Genomic DNA, 23059 nt, shown 5'->3' on the forward strand with positions numbered 1-23059 from the left:
TACACTTTTTAAACCACCTTTGAAATATGGACACACATTTTAAAATGTTAATTTTCTTCTAGGGCCACAAGTCAAAAAGGCCTTCCTCACCTACACCTAGCCAATTGAAATGGCCATTGGACTTAAAATTTTAGGTGGTTAAGTTCCCATAAAATTCATCCTATACTCTGCTGCCAGATTACATATCTTGAATATAAGCTTGTTACCCCCACTTCCAATTAATAAACATTAGGAAAAAATGACTCCAAACTTTGTCACTACCCTTCTCCTCTGATGGTACACATTTGGGTCTTCATAATGTTATTTATGCCTCTTTCTCCACTAGTTTCCCTTTCTAAATTTCTGTTAAAATCCTACGATCCTGCATAGCCAACTCAAATGCCATCTCCTTCAGGGAGCCACTTAGGATTTTCCCAGTGTCCTTGTTCTCCTCGAGACAAGACTTTTTAATTCTACTGGAAAATGGTTAATGGTACCTGACACTATCTTGTAATACAGTTGGGCATCTATGTTATCCTTTCTACTTATCACCCATTTTTAAATTCCTTGAGAGCAGGAATTATGACTTTTTTTTTTTTAAGATTTTATTTATTTATGAGAGAGAGAAAGAAAGCACAAGGGGGGGGAGCGGCAGGCAGAGGGAGAAGCAGGCTCCCCACGGAGCAGAGAATCCAACGCAGGACTCGATCCCAGGCCCCTGAGGTCACGACCTGAGCTGAAGGCAGACGCTTAACCGACTGGGCCACCCAGGCGCCCTTACGTTCTTTCATTTCTTCACAACAATCCTGTCAGGTCGGTGTTACCACCACTAAGCGATGAGGAAGCTGAAGCGCAAGAGTGACTTCCCCACGTAGCAGAGCTTCGAATGGCAAACCTCGCATTTTGAACTCTCTTCCATCCTATCAGCGTTAGTTATTGAAAAAGTAATTAGTACTACTACAAGATCCTTTTCCAGAATCAAAGGAGATGATGTTCACAAATGCCTTTTCCAAACTAGAACATGTTACTACTCAAGGGTAAGGTATTAATTACAAGGAGGACGTCATAATAAGTAGAACAAATAGGTATCCAATCTCTATCATTTAGAGCACAAAGCCTTGAATAAACTGTCCCATGGCATGGAGGTCATCGATAGGCATTTTAATCTTAACATTTCATGTGGATGTACTTTTAAAAAAAAGTAACGGCAGCGGTGCCTGGGTGGTGCAGTTGGCTGAGGGCCGGACTCTTGGTTTTGGCTCAGGTCGTGATCTCAGGGTCCCGGGATCAAGCCCTGAATCATGCTCCCTGCTCAGCGGGGAGTCTGCTTGTCTCCCTCTCTCTCTGCCCCACCCCCCACTCAATCTCTCTAAAATAAATAAATAAATCTTTAAAAAAGTAATGACAGGGGGCACCTGGGTGGCTCAGATGGTTAAGCATCTGCCTTCGGCTCAGGTCATGATCCTAGGGTCTTGGGATCGAGCCCCGCATCGGGCTCTCTGCTCAGCAGGGAGCCTGCTTCTCCCTCTCCCTCTGCTGCTCTCCTTGCTTGTGCTCTCTTGCTCTGTCAAATAAATAAATAAAATCTTAAAAAAAAAAAAAGTAATGACAGGGTGCCTGCATAGCTCAGTCAGTTGGGGGTCTGCCTTCAGTTCAGGTCATGATCCCAGGGACCCTGGGTTTGGGCCCTCACTGGGTCCCTGGTAGGCAGGGAGCCTGCTTCTCCCTCTCCCTCTGCCTACAGCTCACCTTGCTTGTGTTGGCACTCTCTCTCTCTGTCAAATAAATAAATAATTTTTTAAAAAAGTAATGACATTTAGCTATTTATACTAGAAGGTACTGAATCTGTTACATATCCTTTATGGAATTTAATATTCATACGGCACTAGGATGTGTTTTACAACAAAAGACAAAAATAAGACATGGTCCCTGCTCAGAAGGCTTACAATCTGAAAGGCATTAAGATACAGGGGATATAACTATAGGGACAGAAAACTTTAAAAAAATTTTTGGCGTGAAAAATGAGTCTTTGGTGATAATGAAACAGGTTTTAGAATGGGATATTAAAGGGAAGGTACTCATTTGCATACTGTGAGAAACGAGTGATTTGGTTTCTGGGACATAATGAACAAGTGATTCTCAGCTGATGGCAAGAAGATGCCTCCTTGGATATCAGAATATTTGGGGCTAGAACAAAGATGCTATGAAGTTTCAAATCAAGATGGTACCCTGAGCCCTTGATTTGATTGAGTTTCCTTTATTTGTAAAATTCAGTTAACATTAAAGGGAATGTGGGTCTTTTTTGGTTTCTAAAAGGAAGAATGCTTTAAAAAGAGAGATGAGAGGTACCAAGATGAAGACCAAGAAAAATAAACAGTGCCGTGTGGTGCTAAAAATAACAGGGAAAACGACAGAAATAAAGGGGAAAAGTGAAAGGTAAGGATCACAAAGCAATGAGAAGAATTCACAGGATGACAAGGTTAAACAGGAAGGTCAGGTGAAGGAAGACTTAATATGAAATTTGTCCTACGAGAAATTATTAAAAGGTTTAAATATGTAACCCAAAGTTCCTACTGAAGCAAAAAAATTTAAAATAATTGTGATTAAAAGGAAAAATATAATGTAAAATATTTATTTAATAAAAATAATTTTATAATCTATACAGAATTGAATAAAAAGTACAACAAATTACTTTCACTTCTTTGCAAAACTGCATACAGTACAACTTACAAACTGGGCTCAGCATTCTGTAAATATGGCCACACACCAGGATATGAACTTATTATTGTCTTAAATTTAAAGGCTCCAGTTGTGTATCACGAACTTTGAATTAAATTCCAGGGAAATATTGCTTTGGTAACAGGAAGATTTTGATTGTACCACAGTCCATTTTATTAAAAAACATTAAAATAAAATCCCTCGAACACCACTTTTCTACCTGTTTCTGAATAAACAATCCCCTACGTAGCAAAACAAAAGATACAATATAAAATTAGAGGCCGTATTTTTATGACATCACTTCTCCTTCCCTTAGTGTTCTGCTCTTGCCTTGATCTGAAAGGAAAGTGAGTGGAAAATGGCCTATACTTACCCTCTTTCATTTACTTCTAGTGTTCCCACTTATACTAAATGAATATGTCAACTTTGGAATCTTGATACTATTATTCACACTACTTACCTGTGTTATTCTAAATAAGTTAACCTAGATTTTTTTTTTTCAAGATAAGGTAACAAAGTCGGCTTTAAAATGGTTTTCATGTCTCACATACGCAGCCACTTGGTTGACTAATTACAGAATTCGATGCTTACATAATAACATTTTTCCAGTACCTTAGAAATGAAATCACTAGCAATTATTATTTTAAGCAGATATTCCAAGATGATCCACCCTTACAAAGGCAGATTTAACGTACAAAACGCAGCAATCAAGTCTATCCTAGTTCCTGTCCCACTGAAATAATTAAAAAGAGGCTCAGTTTGTGAAAAGGCCTTCTAATAATCCAACAAATCTAACTCCTAATGACATCTTGGATAAGAAGGACAAATAATATATAAGCTATAAATAGGGATGAAGATATTAAAAAAAAGACTTCCATTTTATTTTGGAAATAAAAGGAAACACGAATACAATATGGGCTAGCTGCATCTTTAGCTCATGTATTAACTTTTCATCATAGAATTAAAAGTCCTTCATACTGAAGACTAAAAGACAGGCAAAACATACCTTAAGTGTTCTGATTAGGTCTCTTCATTTAGATTATTAGCAAGCCTCAAAACTTGCCTTATTTTCTAACTAAATGAGCTTCTCTGGGAAGCATATCAATAAAGCAAAAGTGTATTTCTAAAGATAATCTACATAAATACAAAATTGTCAAGGTGGAAACAGAACATTCATACAATGAATTTTTAAAAATAACTGAAAATTAGAAATGACACACATTCCTAATACAACAGAACACCAAACCAGAGCAAATATTGCCAGTGATAAGAACAACTTTCTTCTGTAGAAACACAAATGCACATGAGGAACACAGAAATAAGAATTAAGTTGAACAGAGGCAGGTGCTGTTAGAACCTATTTCTCTTCTGACCTGTAATATCCCATGACCCCTGGGAAGCCCTGGTCCCACCAGGCCAAGCCCCTGGCTGATCAGATACAGGGAAGTAACTTGACCTATGAAACACCATACTCACTTGCTATCAAGTATAAACGCCATGTGGGACGCCTGGGTGGCTCAGTCGGTTAAGCGTCTGCCTTCGGCTCAGGTCATGATCCCAGGGTCCTGGGATCAAGTCCCACATCGGGCTCCTTGCTGAGCAAGAAGCCTGCTTCTCCCTCTGCCTGCCTCTGTCTCTCTCTCTCTGATAAATAAATAAAATCTTGAAAAAAAAAAAAGTATAAACGCCATGTGGTGCTTGAGTGCTCTTATTACTTGGTTTTCAAAATCAAGTTCAAGCAGAACAAAGTAATCCTTAAAACAGCTTTCACAAATAATCCACGAGATAAACTTCACCTCTGGCTCCTCTAAACAGTATCGTTACTCTAGGAACACAGAGTATAGTCAGTTGGCTGCTTTGAAACCTTAAAAAGCACATTCATAAATATACGTCTACATATTAAAACATTAAATACATCCAGGCACAGTTGCTGTGCAGTTTTTGCTACAAGCAGCAGCTTATCAGCCGTGTATTATGACGTAGATACTTGAGAACTCAATTCTGCATCTTCTTGCTTTCTACATTTCTTCATAACACTAACTGTACCATTAGCCAGGAAAACCACAGCGATGAGTGCAAAATACCCAGCGTAGATCAGGAACTAAAGGGGATGGGGAAAGAAGTAATGTAGAGAATTATCAATTAGAAGATGAGATGTTTTATTTTATATATGTGAACATATCCTATAATTAAAGGTATATTCAGTTTCTCAGGAAGCCTTCACAAAACACTGTATGCTTATACAACCTGCCAGGTGCTGACAATAAAACGAGGTAGCACAGCCTGGTGGGATGAAAGCCTGACCGCCTCAGTGTGGCTCCTGACTCCATCCCTTACTAGCTGTGTGACCCTCACTGAGATACTTCATCTCTGAGCCTCGACTTCATTTACAAAATGGAACTCACAACACTCCCTACTTTACAGGGTTGCTTGGAAGTGATGAGATCATGTATATAAGTGTTTATTAGCACACAATGCTAAGGCTGCTAATACTACTGGTTTTTTGGGTTTTTTTTCTTATTTTTGTTACTGTTATTGTTACAAATGAATCATGGTCTCTTGCCCCCAAGTTGGTAGGTTAAGTGTGACTAGCAGGCCAAATTCTGAAGATAAAGAACTTCTGTTCTTCCCCAGACGAGGGCAGTAGAAAGTCAACTATATTCCATTACGGGATTTCCTTTTACTTTTCATACGCATCTTCTCTAGGCTAATATTTGAATGTGACTATATAGTTTATCAGCATCTTCATCATGATCATCATCTTCTTAAAAGAACTTATGAAATAACTATCAGCTGGCTCATGAGTGCCATATGGGTGCCACTGTAAGTCTTCGAGCCAGGTTCTTTAAAATTTGGATACATTTTCCTATAGGAAACCTGTTGATTAATTATGGCAGTTAAGAGTTTCAGCAGAGCCTACACAATTCGAGAATTATTAATTTTTAAACCCACTATTTCTATAGCAGGATGATAAGCACTTAGTTTCTCTCCTATCCTCCATTCCAAATCTAAGCACCTAACCCTTGAGAGGTCTTCTCAAGGTGTTCACTGCTGGTAGTAATTGGGGAACATACAGAAAGTAATAAGCTCCCACTCCTCTGCTCCCCCCGCCCACCTTTTTGAGGCAGTATGATCCAGTGAGGGATGATTAGGCTTTAGAATTAGAAGCTGGTTTAAATCCCAGCTTTGCCACATCATTACTGACCGTGCAACCTTAAACAACACTTTACATTACGTAACATCTCTCGGACTCATTCTCTCGATGTCCAAGCCTGACAACGACCTTGCAAAACGCTATACAGAGTACCTGGCACACAGAAAGCACTCGGTGCCCATCAGCTACTATGATTATCATTTCTGTTAGATCTCTTTAGTAAAAACAAAGTTAATTACTGCTACCATGTTGGGCCTTTGTATAGTAAGAAAACTAATATCTAAGTATGGAGGGAGTCATCTAGGCTGGGATGGGGGTGAGGTAGGCACTTTTTGATTCAATTGCCCATTTTGCCAGAGTACAGAGCAAGCCCCACCTATGAACTCACAACGCACGAAGCATATACGACTGTACGCTTCCTGAATGAACACAAGTATCCACAATGTCACAGTGTGCAGCTGTCTCCTCGAGGGGTCACTTGTTAAGAATCTCCATGCTATTCAGCAGCAGCAAGTCACTACCCTGGTATTTGGGTGGGTGGTATTTTCGATAAAGAAGGGAGGAGTCATACAGTACTGTGAGATGGAGCAGAGCATCTCAAACACGGGATACAGTGTTCCACGCACAGAATTAAAAATGGAAGGAAATACTGGATGAGGAAGCAGAAAAGCTCGGCCTGGAAGGAACCAACATTACTTCTTGGCTCTACTGGGCTGTTTAGTAATGTTCAGCTCAGAAATGTTCTAGGTCCCCATCAAAAAGATGATGGTCCCAACATCCTCCAGGGAGAAAAGAACTAAGGATGGGGGTTGACTAAAGGAAGGAGGGAACACTTCTACTTTTTATTTTATATCTGTCTACACTGTTTGAATTTGCTTTCATGAAGATCCACTCGGTCACCCTGATCGAGTGATAACATCTTGAGTGTTGAAACAAAAATCTTACCTGAGTGGTGATGTCTAAGCCAAGGCCACTGGAATCCACCACAATGAGGGTGAGCAGTGTCTGCAGGGCCAGAGCACTGAAGGTGTTCACACCAAACACCAGGGCATAGCGCTCCATGCTGAGGTTAGCAGCAATCTGAAAACTTAAAACAATCCACAAAAGAAGAATGAATAGATAAGAATCACTTCCGAGGTGGTTAAGATTTCTACTTCAGTTGTGAAGAGTAGCCCCTTCTTTCTATTGTCACTTCCCTTGCCAACCAGGTGAAAAGCATGTTGTTGCTAAGCGGTGTAAAGCTCATGCAAACTTCCGAACAGAGTAGGAATATACGAACAAGGAAATAAATGAGCCTTACCTAAGTGCTTCCTCAGGAGAAAAACATATAATACAATGCTTCCTCCTGTTTGCCTCTTTTAACTAGAAATTTCAATTGGTTTGTAAAGAAACCAAAAAAGTTTATCCTGTCACAACTTTTCCGAATGCTTCTTTGACTCAAAATACATACGTTGCTATAGTGATGAGTAACATGTAGATGATTCTGAAGACCACATAGGATGTGTAGCACACCCAGATGTTGCACACAGTATCCATGATATACACGGAGGCAGCAATCAGCAGGGAAAACAGAGACAGCGTCATCTCCCCCCACGTTGACCAGGATATTTTTATGTAACCCACTGCAAACACGGCAACAGCACCTACAAAACAAGACAGAGAAAACCGATCCAGTTACTTTGCTAAACAAGTGCTCTTTTAATGAATTAAAAATTCAACTTAGATTATTAAATTTTTAAAACCTTGCAACTTATAAATAGGGTAGCTCAAGATTAGGGAGTGTCTTGAAAGTCAGGTAGAGAATTTTGGACTTGATGGAATAAATAACATGGAGCCACACTGAGCGACAAGGAGAGACTGAATGAGAGCAACTGATAATGAGATGGAAAAGGAGGACACAGACCCAGGGATGCTGCTGAGGAAAAGCCACTGAGGCTGGCGCAAGGCAGGAGTCAAAAACAGCCACTGCTTCCAGCTCAACAATGTGGCTGGAGGGATCACCCCCTCTCCTAACTGAGGAGCTGTTTAGAACATGGCAAAAGGGCATCTCTGCTCTTTGGTAACATGACGAGGCTGATAATGATAGCTAAAATGTGCAGAGTGCTTTCTAAGTGCCAGACACAGTTGTAAGTGTTTATAGAGATCATGGGATCTCTTCTAAAAATCTTAAGAAGTAGGTCAACAAATTAGAAAGGGGCGATAGAATACAATGGTCAAGGACACAGGCTCTGAGTTCAAATCCTGACTTTACTACTTACCATCTATCTGATCTTGGGCAGGTTATCAACCTATCCGTCCGTGTTTCCTTAACTGTAAAATACGGATAGCAACTGTACGTGTCTCAGGCATTTTGTGGGGACTGAGTTAATACACGTAAGTCCTTAGAATAGCACTTACTGCATATTAACACTCAACATATAGTAGCCATTGCTATAAACTACTGTATATTGCCATTCAAAGTTTCACATCAAGTGGCAAAAGCACCTTACAAATACAGAGATAATGGAAACCTGAATAAGAAGACAATTTTGAAAATCACTTACATTAAGGCTTCCCTAAAGGACATAAAGAATTCAAGTTTGTTAATCATGCTCATCCACGACTTGAGCGCTGCTAAATTTCTTCCTAAATTACAAAATCAGAACTCAAAATAAAGAAACCATTCCTTGGGGTCACTTCAAATTTAGGAGGGGAGGGGAAATCTGATTAATGTTGACCAAACCACCAGAGGGAGAACCACCGCCCCACCCTGCTTACCCAGGAGGGTGGACACGGCCTCCACACCACCATTGTAGACAGCATCATTGCGAGAGGGCATCACCTTCTCCCACAGGCCCTGTGTGTAGTTCACCACCTGGAAATAGCCACAGGTGGAGAGGGCCCACCACACAGACCAGCAGAGCAGAGGGCGAGAGGAGTAGCACATCAAGAAGTCATTCCACAGGACCTTCAGCACAAGGAGACGGTCTGGCTTGGGTTCCTACAGAGGAAAAGGGGAAGAAAGCTCAAATACTAGGAAGGCAACCACAGAAAACAACTGTTAGAGACTTCATGTTCTATTTGACACACATTTTTCTTTGTCCTTGTGAAAACCAACTGCTTATTTATTTTTATGCATACAAATGGCATGGAGGCATACTCCATTTTATTGTGCTTCCCTTTACTGCACTTTGCAAATATGTGTTTTTAACTAATGGAAGGTTTATGGCAACTCTGTGTCGAGCAAGTCTATCAAGAGCCAGGTTTCCCACGGTGTTTGTCACATCGTGTCTTTCTGTCACATTTTGATAATTCTCACAATATTTCAAACTTTTTCATTATTGTATTTTTTATAGTGATCTGTGATCAGTGGTCTCTGATGTTACTACTGTAATTGTTTTGGGGTGCCATGAACAGTACCCACATAAGACGGCCAACTTAATCAGTAAATGTGTGTGTTCTGTCTGCCCTACCAACTGGCCACTCTCTATTTCCCTCTTTTCAGGCCTCCCTATTCCCTGAGGCACAGCAACATTGAGATTAGGCCAATTAATAACCCTAAAATGGCCTCTAACAGTACCTTCTGCTATGCTTTTGTTCTATTTCCTTTGCCTAGAATGTTCTTCACTATTCTTCTATTCAAATCTTATCTGACTCCCAAAGTCTATCTCAAACACCAGGTCTTGCAGGGCATGAGAACCTCCAGATGTGAACACAGGTAGGTATAGTTGGTATAGTTGGGTGTTTGCAAGGCCAAGTTACAATACCATGCATTTCTCAGCCCTGCTGTGCACAGAGGGGGACTAGTTTGTAGCCAAAACAACAGCTAGGATAGAAAAATTTCCGAGCGTAAGTTTGCTTCTTTTATTAAGTGCTTCTGAAGGACACAATCCCAATACTAACTCTTGCTACAAACAACAAACATTTTCATGACGAAAAGGAGACTATCATTATCTCCTCAGCTGTTGATATTCCATTATCCGAAACACAGTAAAAACATACAGAGTGAGACTTAAGTGATGGTAACAAGTAATGTACATTTGGTTTCAAGAAAAAAAGACAAAAACAAAATATGGATCAGGGAAGAATTGGTACTATTGAGACAGGTTTGCAATTTAGCAACAGTGAAGTTCTCGCCAAACATAAAATGCTTCTGGGACACTCTCTCTCCTGCTCCGGCCTGTTGTACACTTACTCTGCTCCCAGATCAGTCATTCTTGCCTTGGCCTGGTATCTCACCGAGCCCTCATTCCTAAACCAGAAAGTAGGGCATTAACCACCGGTTAAGAGTTGACCTGTCTGGGGCGCCTGGGTGGCTCAGTCAAGCATCTACCTTCGGCTCAGGTCATGATCCCGGGGTCCTGGGATTGAGCCCCGCATCAGGCTCCCTGCTCCGCGGGAAGCCTGCTTCTCCCTGTCCCACTCCCCCTGCTTGTGTTCCCTCTCTTGTTGTCTCTGTCAAATAAATAAATAAAAATCTTGCAAAAAAAAAAAAAAAAGAGTTGACCTGTCTTTGGCTACTGTTTTGGGGAGAGTACACTTATCTGAAGTTCAAGGGCACTAAGCTATAACAGGGAAGGGCACAACCATGTATGGCTACACACTCTCTCCCCTCATCCCAACTCAGACACATTCATTGGCCGGGGTGTGACTGGAGATATCCAGAGGGAATGGTTTGTGACAAGGAAAAGGCAGACTATGTCCTTCATGTGAGTCTCTATACAATTCTGGCTTTGTGCTTGGGGCCAGCCTGGAGGGAAAGGGGGCCCACTGTCCCAACACAGTCCTCCCACCAGTTACTGTCACCATTTCATTTCTTTAGATTCTGAAAGCTATTTTAACATGAAAAGACATAGGAAGATAAGTATCACATACCATGGAGCAAAAAACCCCATGCAGTTATGAAACTCCATGTAGACTATAATTTCATGTACTATAAAATATATACTTATGAATACATACTTATGTATATATGAAAAGAGATGTTTAGGAAGGTCACTAAACTATTAATAGTTTATTAATACAATCTACTATTGTGGTGCTAGCAGATCAGATGATTCTGACTTTTTATGTAGTTTTCTTTTACTGTTTAATTAAAAAATGAAGTATAAATCTTTTTATAAAATCAGATTTTTTCCTATTAAGATGATATATTTATTACCTATATATTTTATCTATAGTGACTCTTGAAATTAAGTAAATAAAGGCCATTTTCTCCCTAAAATGCGAGGATAATCTCAGTGGAATGAGAACCAAGCAATGCTCCATGGATGCCTACTCACACCATCCCTAAACTCAACTCCTACTCATTTATCACAATGGGCATCTAGCTTCAGATTTCACTTCAAGAATGGGTTCTGACTCTATAAACAAAACAAAACAACAAAAACAACAACAAAAAACCTTGGAAAAATTACTTCTCTTCACCAAGGAACAGGAGTCTCTAATACAGTGGTTTCTGAAGTCAACTGGATCTGGGTTTGAATTTTGACCGTGCTACTTTCTATGTGCCCTTGGGTGAGTTATCTGATGTAAGCTTCCATTCCCTCAACTGTACGAGGGGGACAATGATACCTACATCACAGAGTTTTTATAAGGATTAAACGAGCTAATGAATCTAAGATTCTTAGCACAGTATCCAAGTACCCAGGTCAAAATAAATGGGAGCTGAGGCGATAATGATGATAAAGAACAGCAGGAGTATACCTGCCTACACGCAGATGGAAAAAATTTCTAAATCTTAGGCTTTTTACTATAAAATGGAAATTAATGTTTATTTCAACAGGCTTTTGGAAGAACTAAATGGGTGTTACTCAGTATGTAGCAAGTGCTCACTAAATGCTGATTTCCTTTGTACTCTATCATGACCCACTGATACAATCAACGAATATTTACGAGTCCCCATACTGCGTGGTTGGCGATAGATTCTGGGAATACAGCAGAAAAGTCCCTGCCCTCATTAAACTGACATTTTGGTAAGGGAGATAGACGATAAACACACACACATGAGAGAGTTTACAGTAGGAATGATACTATGAAGAAAAGAAAGCAGGTAATGGGCTGGCAAGGGACCGTGGTAGAGAAAAGGAAGGACAATGAGAGTGTCGAAAGGCTTTCTGAAAAGCTCATGTCTGAGTTGATACCTGAGTGAAATATGGAACCAGCCATGAAAGTCTGAATGAAGGGCAGTCCTGACTGAGAATCTTCGGGCTGAAGTTCCGAAGTGGGAATAAGTTTGATGTGTTTCAGCCAGGTCCATGTGGAGCAGAGCCGCGAAATAAGGCCAGATTGTAGGGGGTCTCAAGGCCACAATGCGAGTTTTGGATTTTCTTCTACATACCATAGGAAACTATGTGGGGGTGAGGGATAAGATAAGTAGGGTTTAATGCCTAAACTGAAGATTTAAGTCAAGGGCAGGTGACTGCAATTAAACCACTTCTATGATATTATGTGTTCCTAACTATACGGGTGACTGGACAGGAAAGGACAAGGTGTTCGTGTCATGCCTGGCAATCTGAAGAAAAATGTACCTTCAGATCAATCAGCTTGTAAAACTCAGTATTCTAGAGCTAAGGAAAGTTTAGTGATCATCCGGTTTAACATTCTACGTTTAAGAGTAGCCTCAGTTAAAGAATTAGTGGTAGAATTAGTACCGGATTCTAGTGACACCTTTCATAAAGTTCAGAAGACCAAGGGGAACCAATTCAAAGTGAAAGATTATTTGCAGCCTCACAATAACTATCTGCAGTGAAGGCACAAAGCTGTTCTTGATTACTCATGTCTAATGATAAAGATAACAGAAATGAATATATATTGATTATCTACTACAAATACTCACTTGAGACCCTTACATTGCCTCTCAATTTAACACTCGAAATAACCCTGTGAGGTAGACAGAAGAATGAGAAAGAAACTAAAGTCTCAAAGAATTAAGTAACTTGCCCAAGATCACCCTGTTGGTAAGTACTTGAATGCTGGTTTGATCTTCAAAATCCACTATGGTGTGCTGCTAGAAATTATAGTAAGTACACAGTGGGAACATTAATGTTGCTACACTCAAACACACACATACACAAAGAATGCTTACTCATCGTAAAGGGTATCAGTCTACAAATAAAAGTATAGCTAAAAGGTATTGTTTATTAAGTATTAATTGTGTGTCAGGCCCTGTGCTAAAGAAGTGGCTTAATTTCTATCATTTCTAATGGATGAGCAATTGAAAATAAACCAGGTCCAATTATAGGCCAAGCACAGAAGGAATCCCGTTTCCTATTTAGGAAAGAGAACACCTGGCCTTGCTGGGATGTCGACATACTCTGCCCCACAGCAATAGGCTCATTCTGAAAAGAACTCACAAATACTGTAAGGTAACTTGTGGACGGGGCTGTCACTTTGACTCCTACTTCATTTTCCCTTTCCATAAAGTCAAGATCAAACTACCCACCCACCTACCTACTCTTCTTTACTATATTTACCACAATTATGATTTACAGTTCGGTTATGGGCTTTGTCAACTTAATATGGCGTGGCGATCCCCAATATCCATATTCTGACTTCCTTCAAGCTTGTCAAGAGAAACAGCACTATTTTAGCCCTATACAGCTGCCAAGGATATGATGGAACTGACTTGCTTCTAACTTTTACCACACTGTAGCCAACATGATGGTTCTGACCATGTTGTCGCCCCAGTGAAAGGCTTTATGCAGCCAAAGTACAGATCAAAGTGGACCTCATATATGCTCTTTAATGATGTTACAGAGTCTATCAGCGCAATTCGGCACAAGCCACTAATCCCTGTTCCCAATCCTTATCTCTAAAATGAGGTTGATGGCATCTGAAGTCCCTTGTAACTTTAAGATATTCTGACAGTCCTACGGCCTGTGGTTAGAATCACTTCAAACTCTAAAATTTCATAATTCTTCAGCATGTCAAGTACTGACATTTTGCATATGTATAAACAGCAAATGTCAAGCTGGTCTAAGACAGAGTTTTTAAAATGGTCAGTTACAACTCATTAACAGGTAATAAAATCAATGTAGTGGGCAGTGATCTGCATTGTAAAAAATGAAATGAATAAAACAAATAATATACGATATGTTAAAGTTAAAAAATTAAAACTAAAATAAAACTGCAAAGTTTTTACCAAACAAATGAATTCATCAAACTACTGATAAAGTATTGTGCTGTAAAACCTCTGCTTCAGTTATATAGAAAATATATACACACCTACAAGTGGAACTTGTTCCTATGTAAGATGTGTTTCTTACCACGTTTCTTACTCATGTTCAAAATGGTTTAAAATTTACTGGTCTATACAAATCTTTAGAAGTATGGCCAATGTTAATATTTAAAATATATATATATAGATAGGTATTATGCATATGTATATACATATTAATTTTAGTAGTCATTTTAACACATTTGAAACAGAATTTTAAAAGGGTCCTTATTCTTTTTCTCTACTATATAAGATCAAATGATTATAACTCTTTCCCTCCTCCATCAACCCTTTGTTGACTTGCCAACATCACTTAACAAACTATGAAGGAATCAGCATTGCATTCCTACTTAATCCTGGGAATTTGATTGATGCTGCTACAGGTGCCCTAGTAATCAAAGTGAGTTTCATGACCAGAGTCACCTAGGCTCAAGCTCTTTGGGATGATAATCTAAGTTTCAACTAGTAACCACAAGTGAAGAGCAGGGGTAGGCGTCAGAGAGTAATTAGATGCCACATGGAAACAATTTGAGTTAACTCCAGGTGGGGAGCCGAAAACCACTCATGTGGGTCCTCTACTCTCATTCAGACTACAAGGCTTATAGAGCTCAGTTTTATGACTGACAGAGCCCACCAGCAGAGTGAGAATGTTAACAGGTTATTTCCAAACATGCCCCATGAAAGCGAAGACTAATTCAGTATGGTTGGAATGAACCTTGCCCCTCGCAGCTTATAACCTGTTGGAAAGATAAAAAGCTTTTATAGAGAAAGGTGAATGATTGGGGGAAGCAATTAATCTTCCTGGCTAGCCAGAACGTATGGATGGATTATTCTTTTTTTTTTTTAAAGATTTTATTTATTTATTTGACAGAGAAAGACACAGCGAGAGAGGGAACACAAACGGGGAGTGGGAGAGGGAGAAGCAGACTCCCTGCCGAGCAGGGAGCCCGATGCGGGACTCGATCCAGGGACTCCAGGATCATGACCTGAGCCGAAGGCAGTCACCCAACCAACTGAGCCACCCAGGCACCCTGGATGGATTATTCTAATGCCATACCTAAGAGACAATTTCATAGTCACACTTTTAATATGTATTCCATCATCATCTTAAATTTTCCTCTTGTGATTATCTTCCTCTGTATTATTCATTACTATCCCACTGTGGGGAAGTGTCAATTGAAAATATAGATATCACTTCCAGCACAGAAGAGGAAGTTAAGTTTCTAACCTTAAATACTTCGGGTTTCAATTCAGAAAACTAGAAGTAGATATTCATCATTTATTGGAATCATTTCATCTATTCATTTAGCAATATTTTCTGAGTGCTTTCTTTATATACCAAGTACTGGGCATCTCTGTCACAAGAAATACAATGTTGTGTAGTCTGACTCTGGAGATCATTCACTCCAAATATATTTGTCATCCCTTATATAAATCAGCCTTACCTTTAATCAATGAATGAACCAATGGACCAACTCTGGATAAAATTGAACAGATGAGTACAAGATCTAGAAAGAGGGGGTGTGTCCTGTCTGGTCACCACTGCTCTAGCAACCACAAGACATTTAAGGCTAAACTTACCGGCTCCTCCTTATTTAGAGGGATTTTTGACTCAATGTCCTCCCACCCAGGAAGGTGGTTAGAAGCTGAGGTGTTGGTTACAATGCCGCCATTTTGTGCCTTGATGCCATTCATTCTCTGGCAAGTGGAAGGAACATGGTGAAAGAAAAGGCTCTTCTGTGGCATAGGCAGAAACCAGGCCACAGCAAAAGCCACAGAAACACAGGTAAGAGAGATGACATTCAGACTGAACAGGGACCAGCCTGCCACGGAGACGAGGATTTGCCCCAGGACAGAGCCCACAGTAAAGCCCACCAAGGTGGCACTCCGACAGTAACTTGTGACTTTCTGGTACATGTTGAGGTCTACCACGCTGTAGATATAGGAGTAATAGGCAATTTCAGTGGCTGTGGCGATGCCATAGAAGAATTCTAAGAACTGGATGGCCAGCAGTCCTTGGGCGTAGAGCAGCATGAACCATGTAACAATAAGGCTGAGTCCCTGCAGCAGAATGACAGGCTTATAACGGAGGTAGTCCGTGGCAAGGAACACAGGGAACAGCAGCACCAGGTAAGAGTAAGTCCATACTGGATAAATTTCATTTAAGACCTAAAAGAAAAAGAAAATTTAAAACCCATTAGTGGTATCAACAGACCTGGAATATTCATAACAATTTATTCTTATAAAACAACCTACCAATACCTCTAATAAATCATCCTTATCAACCAAAGAGATCTCAACAACAATTCTGATAATTGTTTGGCATATACTTTCCCATTTTCACCCCATCATCTTTTTCTGAAAATCCTCCCCCTTCATCAAGGCCTAGCTGGAAGCCGTCCTCGTCCCGGCAGACTTTGCTGAGCTGACAGTGTTCGTGGAGCAACCCTCGGAGCTCCCCTGACCTTTGTGTGTGCCCGTCCCCCCAGGTCCCACGCAGCACTGCTTCCTAACCGAGGTTGCACATCTCCCACGGAGCTTTAAAAAATGCGGATGCCTAGCCAACAACCTCCCAGGAGACTTTTGTCCGAGCCAGAGCTGAGGACCACTGCCTTAGAGGGCAGACTCCTGAGGGCTGACTCACTGTCCAACGCTGACCTGCACAGCCTAGCAACCAGCAAGCTGTGTGCAGGGTACTTGGCTCAATAACTGTTTTGGAAACAGGTTTAAGTGTTTGGGAATCATCATCGATTCTCCCTTCTAGCCACAGAATAGGGAGCCTTGATCCTACCATCTGATTAGGTTTCTCTGATTTTAAGTTTTATTGCTTGGGGGGAACAGATAAAGAGGACAGTTCTGTCCTAGTCTTGACAGAATAATTATCTGTGGATGATAGGATTATAGGCAACTTTGATGTCCTTCTTTTTGCTTGTCTATAATATGAAAAGGATAGAAGTTTTTGTTTTTAATGGATTTTTAAAATTGGAAGAAAGTAGAAATAATCTCTAAAATAAGCTCTCCGCCATACAGACCCCACTGGGATTTCACCCCCAACATTTGATGTGTGATTATCGACAAGTTCCCTTTAGGTTTCGTCTCCATTACCAGTAAAAGAAGCATAAACCCTACACCACAGGGTTGCTTGTTGCAAGGATTAAATGAGAGGATACAGGCAAATCACTCCCTCATTGTATGTATTTAGAGGTCAAGACTTGAGGACTGAAGCTGAAACAGACCCTCTGGGACAATATGAATGAAGTAATTCAACTGACCTGCCATCTCCATTGTTCCAGTATCAATCACTATAGGAGACCCTCTCCTCTTTTATACCTACCATGTCTGGCAAGGTCCTGGGGATGTATGTAAGTTGGTTTTTTAAATGATCATTTCAAAGTCTAGATCAGTGGCCCTGATTTTTAAGTGCTTTCTGAAAGGCAGTCTTGGTAATAGGCTAAATAATTGGCCATGGAGCGTCTAATCCTAGACTCTGACAATCTAAGGCCAAGGGCAACTTTCTTTTTAACTCTCATGTATGCTTCAGTTCACCCAAATGTAAAATGGGCTGTGTTCAGGGTTTAGAGGAACAATAAAGTAAACAGTTATTGTAAAATCTTTTGCTAGTGCAGAGCACAACTACAAAAGCAAAACATAATCTGAAATATATTCCAGACTTGATTCCTTTTTTGATTGGCCAGATATCAAAAGTAACTGGTCTAATAGTCTCACCTTCATAATTTTAGCCTAATTTGTATTCGCATAAATCATTTAGCAATCTCCACTCGATCAGGAAATTTCTTGCACCTGAATATGGGTATGAAAAGAATAATCGTGACCTGTAGAAATGACTGTTATTTCAAAAGTGTGTAAATTTTAGCGACTGAGGAACAAAGTGCACTTGGCTGGCACCACCACAGCCTACGACACCTCAGCAGAAAACCAAAGGGGACAGATTAACTTTGAGATAAAAGCTGTGACTTTTCACAGTGGTGTTCCATTCACGACACCCCACTCTTTTTTTGCCTCTGGTTTTATAGACAGTCTCCTCTAGTTAAGTGTGAAACTGCCTCCTCTAACTCCACACGTTTATTCACCTTCACGTTTTCCCAACACAACAACACAAACCATTAGCCGCCATGCCTTTGCTTTACAAACACTCTCCATCACTTCCTTCCACACCCCACGTTCTCCTGTTCCCACCACACCCTTCAGGACTTCGACTTCTTCACTCCAGCAATATTGTCTGTACCTACGCATGTTCCATACCCTTCAATAACGGCTGTCCCAAAATGATTAACTGCTAGGTTTTTGTTATGGAAATCTCTTCCTTTTAATTATCAACTTAACGTGCTTATGAGTCTTATTCTACTCCTAACACAAAACCACAATTAAGGTAACAAAGATGAGGAAAAGGAACCTGGGCAAACCTGCAATGCCAAGTAGGAATAAAATTAAAGGCGGGTGGAGGGGGAAGAGATGGGTTCTCTTTAACTCATTCTACATGAGAAACCTGACTTTTCTCCTATGAGAGAGATCAACCCAAGATGAATGTCCCTCTCACAGTGTTATCAGCATTATAATAGCAAAGGTCTACTGAAGCACCACACACTATGCTAATTGCCTCACCTATCTTACTTCATTTAATCCAAACAATAACCCTAAGAGGTAGATGCTTTTATTACCTCTGTTTTACAAACTGAGGAAACCTGACCTTACAGAAAGGTTAAGTAAGCTACCCCAAGTTATCACAGCCAGCATTGGCAGAGGAAGGATCAGAACCTTGATATTCTGAATCCACCACACTAAAATGCCTCATTTCTTCAATCAGAAAACTGTTGCTGGTCATCTACTATGTTCCGGGGCTATTTCTAATGCCGGCAGCAGCTTTTTCAACCTATATTAAGGTGCTTTTATAGGGCATTCACGAAGATTAAGACCACACATTCTCCAGAGCTCAGCCATTGGGTCTCCAAAAGATCCTTTCTTTTTCAATGCTACCACGGACAAACTGTTACACCAAAAAAATGTTTCTTCAATAGATACTTTTAATCCTGAAGGGAAACTTCCCACATGCAAAAATGTACAAATTACAGACTCTTATTGTCCATACCCTGGACAATACCTGCTTATCTGAGGTAAAATCTGCCATGTGAGCAAAGGGAATTGATTTTATCTTAAGGTGCCTTTCACCATTCTTTGGATCAGAACTTGTTTGTGCTTTTTTCTGAGATACAGAAAGTCAGGAGAAAACATGTTCATTTTAAGCTCTAATTCGGATTTAGACTTTATTTTAGAATCCAGTTTCAATTAAACGACTAGTTAATAAACTCTTATTTGCACAATATTTTAAGCTGTGTGGATTACAAAAAATAAAATAAAATAAAACAAATCCTCAGTTCTTCAGGAGTTCTGAACCTAATGAGCAATATATATTCGTACGTTATTGATAAGAGAGACAGGAAATATGGGGTTACTTCTTTGAGGTGGACCTTGAAGGAGAAGAAAGTTAGAGGCTAACAAACATATGCACAGATGGGTACAGGAAGCTTATTCCAAGCAGAGATCACACTTTGAGTACAGACTGGTAGAGGAGAGACTGGATATGCTGGATTTATGACTAGAAGATTGATGTGGATGGCATGTGGGCATGTGGAAGATGCAAGGAGAGGAAAGATGTAGCAGGAGATAAGGCTGTTAAGGAAGGTAAGAACCAAATTCTGTAGGACTCTGAATATCAGACACAATAGGTAGAAAGTTGTTTTTTTTTTTATCATCAAAGAAAGGTAGTGAATGTCTGTCAAATCACATGCTAAAAAAGATGAATAAAAAACTGTTGGAGATACAGAGCTCTATTTTATTAAAAGTTTGGCTTCATCTATTAGAACACAGCCCATTTTTAACTTCTTTAAAACTTAGAAAGTGTGTGTGCCGGGGACGCCTAGGTGGCTCAGTTGGCTAAGCGTCTGCCTTTGGCTCAGGTCATGATAGGGTCCTGGGACCGAGCCCCACATTGGGCTCGCTGCTCAGCGGGAAGTCTGCTTCTCCCTCTACCTCTGCCCCTTCCCAGCCCCCCACCCGCTTGTGCTCTCCCTCTCTCAAATAAGTAAATAAAATCTTAAACAAAACAAAACAAAACCTTAGAAACTGGTACCTGAAACAGGTAAACATTTTTCCTGAAATCTCAAAATCCTTTGAGCACGCAAAGATAGAGGACATTCTGTCCTTCTTTTCCTTCTTCTGCCTTTGGACTTGGTTAACAATAGCTCCATTTAAGACGATCTAAGTTGGTCCTTCTGAAGTTTTACAAGTAAATACAAATCTCAACACAAACATCACTGACCATGACCTGACATTCACTTTGCCTAAAAATCATATTAATATTTTTTATTAACTGTCCACTGGTGAAAGCAAGCATTAGGTCAGAAAGGAGAACAAGTTGTTCTATTTATTTCAGTTATTAGATATTTTAAAAACCCAGGGTTCCGGAGAGGGTGAACAGAGCCATACTGTGCACGAACCACCAGCATCAGCCAAGGTCCAAGGTCCTCATAGACAAATGACCTCCTTTCTAGACCACCAGATTTCTTTTCAAACTCTGCCCTCACCTGCCTCCAATTTGCAATAACAGAAATTGTGCTATGTGTTTGTTACATAATCAGCAAATATTTATATTTACCAGGTCTAGCACCCTTGTTCTACTCCAATGCCACTGAACGTATTGCACTCACCCTAGAAAGCTCTCTGATTAGACAGGGCACATGATGACACATGACATAACAACTCCTCTGCCCAGGGCATATGACAAAACAGATCAACTTTCAAATACCAATGTTGGGAGCATGTTTCTCCCCGTGTGCCCCTCTCTCAAGCAAGGTGCACACACTGTGCAGATCACATGGCAGTTCACATGAAACTTTCATTGTAAGCAGCTCAGGAAGTATCATTTCTGCTTCAGTGACTGCACCTCAGAGTCAGTGGCTGTCTCCAGAATCACTCTCTCATATTTACTGCAATAATTTTCTTCTTGCAAAATCATTCTGTTCACAATGTTAAAAAACGTAACCAGTGTTAAAATTCAAATAGGTAACGAGTAACGGTGACTGTGCTTTGCGGGGTGGTCCTTAAGACCGAGAAATAGAAGATCTAAAGTTGGGTAAAAGCCAATGATATTTGCTGGAGTAAGACAATATAAGAAATTCAAATGAAGCCCTCCATTTAGGATTCAACACTGACTTTCAATTCCCTGCTGTGTCCTTGAAAACGGAGCAGCAAAGCACCAACAAACTGGACTGTGAGTAATTATATCCTGCTCTGACCTGTTACGCAGGGATAGTGAGTTGCTACTCAAAGAGGTGATTACTAACCACAGGAAGAAGAGTAAAGTTTAAATGGGAGGGAAGGGAAGGGAGGAAAGGTAGGCATATGAAAAAACAGCTATTCAGCGCCCACTCAGCTTTCACCCTTTGTAGTGTTCTAGAAAGGAATACCAGACCTCCGGTTTCACGCCTGTAGCTGAGAAGCAAAACTAACATCTGTGAACCAACAATTCACCATGCAAGAAAAACTATAATTAAGTGCCAATTATGTGATACCATCTCAGTATCTGCTTTTATCCCAGGAGGTAGGGCATGAGGGGGTACAGCAAGTCCTTGAACAAAGCCTCACCTAATTAATAATCAAAACAAATTAAGATGATGGATTTTTGTTTGTTGTTCTGTTCTGTCCTTATTTGAGTACATCCAACCTGTCGAAGGTAAACAAAGTAAGGTATGGGAAGAAAGAGGGAGCAGCGGGGAGAGGGAAGATTCTTTCACAAAGCAGGGGTTACTTAGCACCTGGTTCCCTACTTTCAGTCAACAAACATTTACTAACCCTTTCCCACGCCCAAAGTACAACTTGCCGTTTTCACTTTTTTCTCCAAATACCCCGCTGCGCCCCCTCCCGCCGCCCAGCCGGAACTGCTGGGCCAATCCGAGCACAGTGCAGAGCAGCAGCATCGGCACTTCGCCTGAAGCGCACGCGTGCTGGGGCTCCTGACACGTGTTCCGAGCCCTTCACAGAAGACTTGCCCCATACAGCCAACAGACGCTCGAAAACCTGCACAGAGTAGTGCAGCGCCAGCACCGAGCCGCCTTCCGACTGCGAAAAGGCAGAGCTCCCTGTCCAGAAAGCGTCCGGAGGCTCGAGCGCCCTTTTCACTCGCTCCTCGCCTGAACCGCCTCCCCAGCGCCCGCTCTCCGCCGTGCCCGCCGCCGGGCCGCCGCCGGGCCGCCTCCGGGCCGCCTCCGCGCCTACCTCCCTCTCCGTCAGGTTCTTGTCGGGTCCCAGCAAGTAGGGGGTCAGGAAGGGCTCGGACGGCCTGAGGCTGGCGAAGAAGCCGTAGGCGCACAGCAGCGCAGTGGGTAAGAACCAGCATTCGCGGGGCACGCGGGCCGTGCGCCGAAGCACGGTGGCAGCCGCCGCCGCCGCCCGCCGGGATCCCGGGCCGGGCACATCCATTCGGGGTGCGGAGGGCGGGGGCCCGGCCCGGCCCCTCTCCTCTCCCTCTCCTCCTCCGCCCGCCTCAGTGAGGCTCTAGCGCTGCCGCGGCGCGGAAACGTGGAATCGCGAGCGGCGCCCTTCTCAGGGGAGCCAGGTCGCGCAGGGCTAACTGCCGCCTCCGCGGGCAGCCCTCCAGTTTTCCCGGCTGCGGACGCCTCGCGTGTTACCGCCCGAATGCGAGACCCACCCCCCAGGACCGCCCCCCCGCCACCGCCCCCGCGCGCGCAGCCAATCGCAGCGGACGCCTAGAATTTGGCTTCTCTCCCATTGGTCGCTGACTCAGAGGATGCGAATGGGCGCGGGCTGAGCGCGAGTTCGCTGACGTCCGCCGACCTGCAGGGCTTGGGCTGAAGACATGGAGGACTCCGGTTGCGGAGCCGCGTTTGTTGCGGCGGTGCGCGCCAGTCAGGCGGAGCGCCTTGCGCGCACGCTGCGGTCGGCTCGGTGTACCTCCCCGAGGGCCTAGTCCCCGC

General features: G+C 41.8%; 1 protein-coding gene across 4 annotated transcripts; it reads right to left on the reverse strand.

The window, feature by feature from the left end:
* Positions 1 to 590: 590 nt before the first annotated feature.
* On the reverse strand, positions 591 to 22759 carry SLC19A2 (solute carrier family 19 member 2). 4 transcript variants are annotated; one of them, XM_081824562.1, is made up of 6 exons: positions 22341 to 22759; positions 15630 to 16217; positions 8609 to 8831; positions 7302 to 7494; positions 6797 to 6938; positions 591 to 899 (listed from the first exon to the last, which is right to left on the reverse strand). In XM_081824562.1, exons 1-6 carry the CDS (start codon positions 22542 to 22544, stop codon positions 789 to 791), a joined length of 1461 nt encoding a protein of 486 aa, XP_081680688.1. In that variant the 5' UTR covers positions 22545 to 22759; the 3' UTR covers positions 591 to 788. The 4 variants fall into 4 exon arrangements, with proteins under 4 accessions (XP_081680688.1, XP_006739819.2, XP_030890824.1 ...); XM_006739756.3 differs by lacking the exon at positions 591 to 899 and adding an exon at positions 2596 to 4798; XM_031034964.2 differs by lacking the exons at positions 591 to 899; positions 22341 to 22759 and adding exons at positions 2596 to 4798; positions 17775 to 17849.
* Positions 22760 to 23059: the final 300 nt, after the last annotated feature.

This window comes from Leptonychotes weddellii, chromosome 6, assembly GCF_054177405.1.
Source record: "Leptonychotes weddellii isolate Sample4059 chromosome 6, ASM5417740v2, whole genome shotgun sequence".
NCBI classification, from domain to species: Eukaryota; Metazoa; Chordata; class Mammalia; order Carnivora; family Phocidae; genus Leptonychotes; species Leptonychotes weddellii.